General features: G+C 23.0%; 2 protein-coding genes across 4 annotated transcripts; one reads left to right on the top strand and one right to left on the bottom strand.

Annotated features, from left to right (window-relative positions):
• The first annotated feature begins 116 nt into the window (after positions 1-116).
• Positions 117-5,265, top strand: LOC122860986 (nicotinamide/nicotinic acid mononucleotide adenylyltransferase 1). Of its 2 annotated transcripts, none has more exons than XM_044165097.1 (5): positions 117-473; positions 792-1,201; positions 1,264-1,365; positions 1,457-1,623; positions 1,838-4,537. In XM_044165097.1, the coding sequence occupies exons 1-5, from the start codon at positions 398-400 to the stop codon at positions 3,798-3,800; spliced, it is 2,718 nt and encodes a 905-aa protein (XP_044021032.1). In that variant the 5' UTR covers positions 117-397; the 3' UTR covers positions 3,801-4,537. The 2 variants fall into 2 exon arrangements, with proteins under 2 accessions (XP_044021032.1, XP_044021033.1); XM_044165098.1 differs by having other exon boundaries at positions 145-473; positions 4,493-5,265.
• LOC122860989 (ABC transporter G family member 23-like) lies at positions 5,202-10,691 on the bottom strand. 2 transcript variants are annotated; one of them, XM_044165106.1, is made up of 3 exons: positions 10,247-10,691; positions 8,094-8,242; positions 5,202-7,975 (listed from the first exon to the last, which is right to left on the bottom strand). In XM_044165106.1, exons 2-3 carry the CDS (start codon positions 8,198-8,200, stop codon positions 5,905-5,907), a joined length of 2,178 nt encoding a protein of 725 aa, XP_044021041.1. In that variant the 5' UTR covers positions 8,201-8,242; positions 10,247-10,691; the 3' UTR covers positions 5,202-5,904. The 2 variants fall into 2 exon arrangements, with proteins under 2 accessions (XP_044021041.1, XP_044021042.1); XM_044165107.1 differs by lacking the exon at positions 10,247-10,691 and adding an exon at positions 8,529-8,655.
• Positions 10,692-10,875: the final 184 nt, after the last annotated feature.

The raw sequence follows: 10,875 nt of genomic DNA, 5'->3' as shown, positions 1-10,875 counted from the left end.
TCTAAAGTGCTCTAAAGTTTATTTCCTATTACTGGATAACATACCGATTATTTTCTCAATTCCTAAAATACCGATACAAAAGTTTTTCCCACTCTCTCTCTCTCTTTCTCTTTTGTTATGTAAAATCATATGTCAGTGGTTCATACCACCAGTGGTTTTATATCAGGCTGATAAATATTGATAAATATTATCATCATATTATTATTATTATTTAAATTTTAGACACATCAGTACATATCCTGTCAGCAGTATCACTTATCAGCAAATTAAAAAAATTTTCTAAAAAACCCAAGATTAGTTTGTTAAAAAAAAACGACAAGCTAGCAATGATTGAATAATTTTTGTCTAATCATTAAATAGTGAAATATAAAATTAATAAAAAATATAAATTAAAAAAATGGCACCAAATCGTGTGATATTGATATCATGTGGGAGTTTTAATCCACTTACTAATATGCATTTACGAATGTTTGGTAAGTTTTTTTTTTTTTCTTTTTGTCAATCGATGAGTAATAAAAATAATTATTTTCCTCATTGTCAAAACTAAGGTAACTCATATAAAATCAATACCTTTGTTAAGTCAATTATAAATAAATCATTTAGTTGCCACGTGGTAAAATAATACTTATCTTTTTTTTTTTTTAACTAATATAAATTTAATTTTTCAAGACACAAAATGTTCTATTGCTCATTATGATGAAATAGCAAAAATTAAAATATCAATGACTCAATAATTTAATTACATATTAACCTGATTTTGTTTGATAAATTTTTATATTTTAAACAAATAGAAATAGCACGTGATCATCTTCATAAAATGGGAAATCATGTTGTTGTTGGTGGTGTTATATCACCAGTTCATGATTCTTATGGAAAAGATGATTTAACAACAATGGATCATAGATGTGCCATGATAAAACTTGCCATTAAAAATAATGATTGGATAAGTTTAAGTACATGGGAAACAAGACAAAATAATTGGACAAAAACTCTTATTTCCTTGCAACATCATCAGAGTCTTTTAAATTGTTATTTACTTGATTCTTCAATAATGGAAAATTGTTTTGATGCTAAAGATTTCGATTGGATACCAGAAAGTATTAAAAATAGTACAGATAAAACACCAATTCAAATAAAATTACTTTGTGGTGCTGATTTATTAGAGAGCTTTGCAAAACCAGGAGTTTGGGATGATAAAGATGTTAGTATATTTAAAGATTAATTATATTTCAAATATATTAATAATATTTTTTGATATTTTAGATTGAAGCTATTATTAGCCAACATGGTCTTGTCGTTGTTACAAGAGAAGGTTTTTGTCCAAATAAATTTATTCATCATTCAGATATACTGTACAAACACATGGTAATAATAACACATTAAATAATTAATTAATATTTCTATTTAAATTGTATAAATTAGATGTGTATGAAAATATTAATAATTATAATTTCAGAATAATATTTTTGTTGTTACTGAATGGATTCCAAATGAAGTTAGTTCAACAAGAATTAGAAGAGCATTGAGACGAGGTGAAAGTATTCGATATCTTGTCCAAGACTCAGTGATTAATTATATTTATAAAAATGGAATTTATAATGCAAAAAATCCCTCAACAACTGCGTGAGTTATCAAGACTAAATTACTTACTAATAAATAAATAAATAAATTTTTTGCTCAAGCACAACAATGTTAAACACACACTTAATATTTTACACAAAATTAAATGAAAAATATTTTAATAATTTTTGAAGAAATACATTTAAATAATATTAATTTGTTGTTTTTTTGTTTTGTTTAATGCTGCTATTTTAATTTTATATTTGGATAAAAAAAGTAAGTTTGAAATTAATTCAAATAATTATTTGAATATTGATGATAAATATCAAAGTGTTCTTCTTACACCATCACCAAGTCATGATGTCACAATGATAACACCAAGTTCAATGGACATAATCAATCTTGACATGGACAATAAATTAATTAAAAATATACAAAATTTACCAAAAATCATTGAAACAATTGATGATGTTAATAATAAAAATTCATCAATATATTCATCATTGAAAACAAATTATCCAGGTCAAGCTAAACAGATTATTGCCACTGAAAATGGTGAATCAATTATTTTTCGTGAGGTAGGTTCAGAGAATACCAGCACAAAAAATGAAAAAAAAGATGATATTCTTTCAGATAATAATTGTAATAATAATAGTATAAATTTTATTGAAAAAAATATTTGTAATTTCGATTGTAATGATTATCAACTTGATGCAGACAAGGAAAAAAAAATCAGCTCAATTGTCAATGAGGATCAAGAAATTTCATCAATTGTCAATAAAATTGAAGAGACAACAATTGTTACACAATCAATACCGCAAATACAAGAAGAAAATATTGATTGTCAAGATGTCTATGAGCGAGTTGTTCAAGTCAGAAAATCTAACTCAACCAGTTCATCCGACGACAATGATGGAAATATCATAAAATCAATTGTTAATTCACGTAAAAATATAAACGAACCAAAAAGTCCAGAACAATTAGTTCCAATAATGATTGAAGGAATTAAAAATAATAATATTAATACAGATAATGAAAAAGATATTAATAATTGTGAATTAATTAATTTACCAGAAGAAAAAAAAGATAAAGCTGAAGATAATGATGAAGAGGAAGAAGAAGTAGATAATTCAATAAATTTACAAGAAGATATTAGTACAATATCAGGAGCTGATGAAAAAGAAGATTTTTGTTCAGTTTGTTATAGTAAAGAACGTACAATTAAAAATAGCATATATACTCCAAGATCAAGCTCATCATCACCAAATGAATTTGACTCAACAGAATGTGATATATGTGGATCATATGATGTTCATGAAGCTGAAACAATGGCTGGTATTCCACAATGTGAATTGTGTGAAATTTGTGGTGATCTTGCTATGGATGAAGATGTCATTGCTTCATCACATCATGAACTTGATGATATTATTGAAGCTAAAATATTATCTAGCTCAAGTAATTATGGTTCATCGAATTCATTGAGAAAGAATATTGATTTATCTGAAAATATTCAAAGTAATGTTAAAATTGTTGATATAACTGATGAAAATTTTGAGGAAATTAATGTTACAGATAATATTGTTGATGATAAAAAATCAAAAATGATGGGAATTGTTGAGAGTCCAGTGTCAACGTCAATTGAAGAATTTTCAGATGATGATGGTGATGATTCAACATTAGATGATGTTGAATTTGAAATTGAAAATTGTGGTCTTGATGTTGATGAAAAAATAATTGAAGAAACAACAAGTATCGATGGAAATATTATTGAAACAAGTGAAACGTTAATAAAATTAAATGATAAAATATCCAAGTCAAATGTTGAAAATCGTATGAATCGTGGAAGTTCATTAAATTGTCGTAATACAAAATACAGATCACAAACAAAACGTAAATATTCATCAGTTGATAATCTTCCAATATCTAAAAAATCAATTGACAATATTAAACAACAAGATAGCAATAATAATTCATCAACTATTGTCATAAATCGTGGTAGATTTATTGGATCTGTTGATAATGTTAGATATCCAAGAGCTTCAAAAAGTAATAGCCAATTTAGAATGTCAGCTGATGATATTGGAAGAATTAAAGAAATCGGAGAAGATAAAAATGAGCCACATAAATTTTTAGTTAGACATCAAAGTGAAAGAAATTCACGTATATCACCAGATACAATTAAATTTATTTTCAGTAAACATGGTATCAAAATAATAAGTGACAGAGAAACAGCATTATAGCTAAGAGTTTATACGGAAATGCTTTAAATACATTTTCGTTTAATATATGTCATACCATCAGGTCAATGATTAATCAACTTGAAATTTATCAAAGGGGCATTAATTATTATTTATTTTCATACTGTCCCTTAAATTTTATCTAAAATATTTTTTTTTCTACAGTATTATAATTTCTCCTGGCTAAAAAAATAAGTTTGTTATGTGGCATGACATGATGTGTCTTAGAGCTTTATCTCAAGTGTCAAATTATATTATCTAAAATATTAAAAATTAGAATAAAATATAAATAATAATAATAATAATGTCAATGACAATCTAAAGGAAAAAAAAATAATCATGAATGAATTTAAATTCAAACTTCCAATTAAAGACTTTTTTTTTAAATTGAAATATGAAAATTTAAATAATTTTCTTGTTGATTTTTTTTATTTAAAAATATAAACAAATTTGTTATTATTATTGTTATTTATGCATGGTTTGCATTATTTGCTTTTTTTTTTTTTTTTGAAAAAGTCAATTAATAGTTGAATGTAGTTGTATTGAAAGAAAAAAGAAATTTGTTGATAATTAATTTTATAACTTAATTTCGATTTATATTTATTAATGTTAATATTTATTTTTAATTAGAATATTTATTTATTTATTTTGATATATATTATTTCTTATGTGGCATGTTAAATGTGTGTTTTCAGGATACAACAAAACCTGCATGCCTTCTGTAAGACAGATTGTTAATTGTCTAAATGCTGCTCGTCTATTGCCTATTAAAGGAGGCTCTTGTCTTCTTGCTACTAGACGTGTTAAATCAGCATCTAAAAAATTTATTAACAAAAATAATAAATATAATAATTGTCTTCGTAAATAATTCATATATTATAATAATTGTTTAGAAAAATTTTAATAACAAGGTATGTCATCCCAACTTAAAAAAAAAATATTTATTAATTAATTATTTTGACATTTAAAAATTTGTAATTTTTGTAGAAAATGTATTTATTAATTAAGCTAGATTTTAGTATTGAAATAATTTTATTTTTGTTTATGTATATTTGCTTTATATTTTTTTCTATCTTGTGAATTGCTAATTTTTTAAATCATTTTTAAATTTAATTTTCAATGTAAATAGCATGAGTTATGTATATATTATTTTGAAATAAATATATTTGGGAAAAAGGATGTCTGCTTGTCCGTGCCAAAGTTAGAAATTCATGATAAATATGTTGAGGAAAAAAATAGGTCAAATAGAAATAAATAGAAAAAATAATGAAATTATGTACTTTGAAATTTGTTCACTCGTAAAATTATCCACTTATTGTTTTAATGTTAATAATAAACAAAAGTGTACAGATTAAATTAGATAATTATTGTTGAAATATATATATTAAATAAAGCACTGATATTATAAAAGCTATTGTTACTAAATATTAATGAAATTAATAAAAAAAAAAATTATCAAAATAATAAATTCTACATGATTTTTCTCATAATATATTTTTCTTTTAAAATATTGTTCTGGAAAATTTCTTTCATCTTGTATGAATGATTGAAAATTCGATTTATTTATTTGTTAATATTCTCTTGTCATCATTATATATTGTAATTTACAAATAATACAAATTTTTTGAGCACCCAAATGATAAGTGATTTTTATTAATTAAAAAATAGCTTGACAATTTTGTTTTATTCTTCGAAATTAATACAGAAATTACATTCAAAATATTTTATTCACACAAATCATTTTACATTATTTTTATTATACATTATATGATACACTTAATGAAAACGTTAGAAAATTCCCTCTTCTACTTGGGCTGACTAGAAAAAAATATTATTCAAAGTTACATTGTTACTTTACTTTTTTATTCATAAAATTTGTTTTTCTTTTTTTTTTAATACACAAAAATGAACAATTCTAATAAGCCCATTAAATATTAAACAATACAAAAAAAAAACAAAATATAATACATACTTATAAAATGAAAGAAAAAAAAAACTAGAAATAGTTAGAATAATAATTTAAAAATAAACAAACCAATAATTTAATTATTTTACAAAAAAGAAAAAAAAAAAATGAATAATATTAAATAAATATTTGTAAAGCAATTTACAAACTTTTTGCCCTAAGCCCAAAAAAACAAAATAAAACAAGTGCAGCTGTCCATCCAGACATAACAAAAAATCCTTGATAAACTTGTGGATCATAAAAAGTATATCCTCTATCAAGAATATTTTTTAATGATGAAGAAGGAATTGTTGTTGGAAGTAATAAACTAAACCATTGTAATAACATTGGCATAGCTTCAATTGGCCAAATACATCCACATAGTAAAATAACTGGATAAAAACTTCCAGTTGTTATAAAATTAGCAATTGTATGTGATGTGCATAATATTGATATTAAAAAACCATATGACATACCACAAATACCACTAATCATAACTAATGAAACAACAGTTATCATTGAACCACGACATTCAAGATCAAATTTTAAAAATGTCATTGATAATGTTAATGTAACTTGTATTATAATAACAATTAATTGTGTCATAATATGTGCAATTAATATTTCTGATGTTTTAACACCTTGTGTTAAACTACGATTCCAAATACCTTCATGACGATCAGATATTATAATTGATGATGCAACAGATGTTGCTAAAAAAAATGCTGATGTTAATAAAAAACCAGGTGCCATTGTTGATGAATATTTTTGATTATTTGAGCCAAATATTGGCTTTTCGAAACGCATTGGTATATGTGCTAATTTAACTGATTTATGACACTCAATCATAATACTATCAAATGTTTTATAAAAAACTTCATATAGCTTTTTTTCAAGATATAAACCAATTTGTTGATTTGACATATCCAATGATACTTGAATATTACCATCAATAATATTTTTATCATCATCATTTAAAATGATGTCATTTGTTCTATTATAAAATGATGATGAAAAATTATCACTAAAAAATATAACACCCATAATATTACCATGTTTAACTGAATCAATTGCTGTATTTATATCATTGTAATAAACAGCATCAGCAATTTCAGGTGTAAATGAATTTATAAAACGACAACTTAAATCAATATAAGTACATGTATTATAATCATCATAATTATTTGATGATGAATATATTATTTTACCATTATTCATGCTGTTATTACAATTACCAGCTTCATTATTAACAATACCAATTTTAAGACCCCTTGGATCATTTCCAATTGCTGTAAAAAATAGATATACTTGTACAATTGGAAATACAATTGCAAATAATATACTTCCAGGATGACGTATAAGTTGATAAAAATTTTTAATCATTAATGCTTCAAATCTTCTATTTATTTTTATATTTTTTTTAAATTTTGATATATTTGTTTTTTTATTATTTGATGATTCTATTTTTTCGGTTTTTTCAAAATTTTCTGTACTTGATAAATTACAATTTTCATCAAATTTATTTATTTCTAATATTTCATCAAGTTGTTCATCAATTTCTTCATCTTTTTGTTCATTTTGTTCATCAATTTGATGTGTATTTTGTTTTTGACTAAGCATTAAAAATGCTTCTTCTAATGATTCACAATGACATTTTTCTAATAATTCATCAGGTGATGTTTCAGATAATAATTTACCATTTCTTAATAAACCAATAATATCAGATTGTTTAGCTTCTTCAATATAATGAGTTGTTATTACAATTGTTGTACCATTTGTTTTAGTTAAATTAACTAAAAATTGCCATATTTTATCACGTATAACTGGATCTAATCCAACAGTTGGTTCATCAAGTATCAATAATTCTGGTTCATGTAATAATGCACATGCAAATGATATTCTTCTTTGTTGTCCACCTGACATTTGTTTAATCAATCTATTTTTTGGTGGTAATTGAAGTAGATTTGATAAAAATATATATTTTTCTTTAATATCACAATCTTTCATACCATTTATACGACCAAAATAATAAAGTGCATCAAGTGTTGAAAATTCTTGTACCAATGATATATCCTGTGGCATATAGCCAATTTTTGGTCCTGGTACTGATGAATTTATTGTTCCTGGTTGTCCACCAAGTACCCAAACTTTACCAGCATCTAATTTACAAATTCCAACAATACAAGATAGTAATGTTGATTTTCCAGAGCCACTAGCACCCAAAAGACCATAACTAAAAAATAAATAATAACAATAAAAAATCATTATGAGATATTGATTATTTTATTATAGTTTAATGAACTTTTGTATATCTATTTTTAAATTTTTAAAATGCTTATTTAGCAACTTACATTGTTCCTCTGGTGATATTCATATCAAGATTGTTGAGAATCATTGGTCCATTACCATATCTTTTTTTGGCATTTTTAACGACAATTGCTTCTGGTTGAGGCAGCATTTTTGCTCCTCTTTATTTTTTTACAATTTTTATATTATAAACCTGTAAATATTATTCATTTAATTATACAAAAATTTCAACGAAAAAATATTAAATAAATATATACGAAATATCAACGTCAATAAAGACGAAACAATTTATAAATTTAAAAAAAAAATGGAAAATAAAATGTACCTATTATTACTATTGATATATCGAAACCCTTTTTTTTTTTTTTCGCTATTAATAATAAATATTATAAATGCGTGCGCAATGAATGTTAATTAAAATTGACAAAATAATATTTGTTTTTTTTTTTTTATACACTATTTTATAACAATCAATTCACCTTGCTTTGAATATTTGTTTATTTTTTAATTTTGGTTTTATCAAGTATGATAAAGTATTTCTATTTACACTGTCGATGAATTGAGTGACTATTCTATATCGAGTTTCGATGAGAAGTAAAACTGTCTTGACCACATTTCCGAACAACCGGATTAGATTTACCGTTATAAAATACTTCATCCTCAGCTTCTTCAATCTACATAAGTATATATGTAACACATGTTATTATATTATTTAAGAAAATCTTTAGAATTTTATTTGAATTTTTTTGTTTTATTTACAATTAAAAAATCATAAATTATTGATGATATTTGAATATTATTTTGCCATTAGTAATTAACTACTCGTTAACTACGATTTGATTGATAGATTTTTTATACATTTTTTTTTTTTTTTTTTTGATAAATTTACATGTGCATTATATTGACAGCAACTTGATCTATCAAATAATTTAAATGCTGAATAAATACATAACTTGTTTATGAATATTAATATTTTTTAAAACGTGAAAAATATTATAAACAATGTATGTAAGTATGAAAAAAAATTAATTGACTTTTAACCCAGAAAAAAAAAAAATTTGTAAAAAAGCAAATAATAATTGTATATGTGTATCTCGTAATAATGATTTAACATGTTCACCAAGTTCTATACGTATTTTTTTCATTTAAATTATTTTACCATTCAATTACATGTATGTAATAAATTTATCTAGCCATAACCGTGGTTAAATAATTTTCTATCAATATAAAAAATATAAAAAAATTGCATGTAATATCTATTATTATCAAGCAAGAGAACCAATCTCTATAAGTCATTTATAAGTTATGCCATTTTATATTTATATAGTTGTGTTCACCTCTATCAATAATTCTTCCGCGTATTTTATATTTACAACAAAATAATACATAATTTTTGATGTTTTTTTTTTCTTATTTCTATTGAGTAATTTAATATTTTTTATATATGAATAAATAAAATCATAAAGAAGATTAATATAGCAATAAAAATTGCATACATATACTCCAGAATCTCCCTCTCACTATTGTCTTCCTAAACTGACTTTCTAAAGTCAACAATTTTCGTTATCAAAATATAATAATTTGACACCAAAATTGCTAGAAAGTTTATGATAGAATAATAGAAAGCATAATATTGCAAAAACAAATAAATTATATTAATGATATTTTTATTAAAATAATTATTCATCAACAAGAATTTATATATATTTAACTTGTTTTTTTTATTTTTATTTTTAATTTAAAAAAAAAAAAAAAAAGATGCTGATGTTTGCGAGTTTGGATTTCGCCACGAATTCATATAACGGTATTATTCGCGTACTGTAGAAACAACAACTTGACTCAAAGAAAAAGATAAATATTTAATGAAAATTGATTATTAAATTTAAATAAAAAAACATTAGTTTTATAAAATCAATAGTCATTATTTTTTTAATACAATGAATTTTAAATTTACCTTTTTTTTCAATCAATATTACGTTACTTTTCACTATGTGTATTATAAAACAAAAAATATTAATAGAAATTAACTTTTTTTTTTTTCTTTATTTTTTAAGTGTTATTTTATTATAATTTTAAGTAAATATTTCTCAGCTGAATATATATATTTAAAATTATTACATAATAAAAATAAAAACAAAATATAAATTATGATATAATAATAATAATAATTAAAAATAAATAAAATATATTTATTTACCTATTGTAATATTTGTTTATTTTTAAACAATAATGACCTGATTATTTTTAAATTCAGCACAAATTAAATTCACCATTTAAATTATAAATTGAATTATAAAAAAGTTAAATTTAAAAATAAAATTTAATTTTTAAATTTTTGTTTTTCACTGAGTATTTAATATTATTTAATAATTTCACAAACATTTAAAACGAAAAATCATTTATTGAAAAAAAAAAAAAAATGTATTTTATTAAATTTAAGGTCGATATGGTCGCAAGGAGATCGCGTGGCATACTGTTGAACAATAATTTAAATTCATATTCCCATACCGTTCACAGGATCAAGCCAACAACAAGTAGAATATATTTTTACTCTTTTACTCATTTTAAGCTTTCTCCCCTTCCTTCAATTATCCCCTTCTTCATCATGTATTTTTACCTATACAAAATATTTAAAAGTTCACAAATAAATATACATGAACAGTTCACAAATATTAAATTTTATTTCTATCTCTTTTTCTACACCTGTCCCACTGGAATGTCTTCCTGATTAACGTTATCATTTTTTTCAATTATACCTGTCTTTGTTGTTTTTATGCTGACTGACTTTTATTGTGTCTGAAAAACGATTATGATTTTTTTTATTTT

The sequence above is a fragment of the Aphidius gifuensis genome, linkage group LG1, assembly GCF_014905175.1.
Source record: "Aphidius gifuensis isolate YNYX2018 linkage group LG1, ASM1490517v1, whole genome shotgun sequence".
In the NCBI taxonomy this organism is placed as follows: Eukaryota; Metazoa; Arthropoda; class Insecta; order Hymenoptera; family Braconidae; genus Aphidius; species Aphidius gifuensis.
Note: the sequence above shows the minus strand (reverse complement) of the source record. Positions and strands in the feature narration are given on the sequence as shown.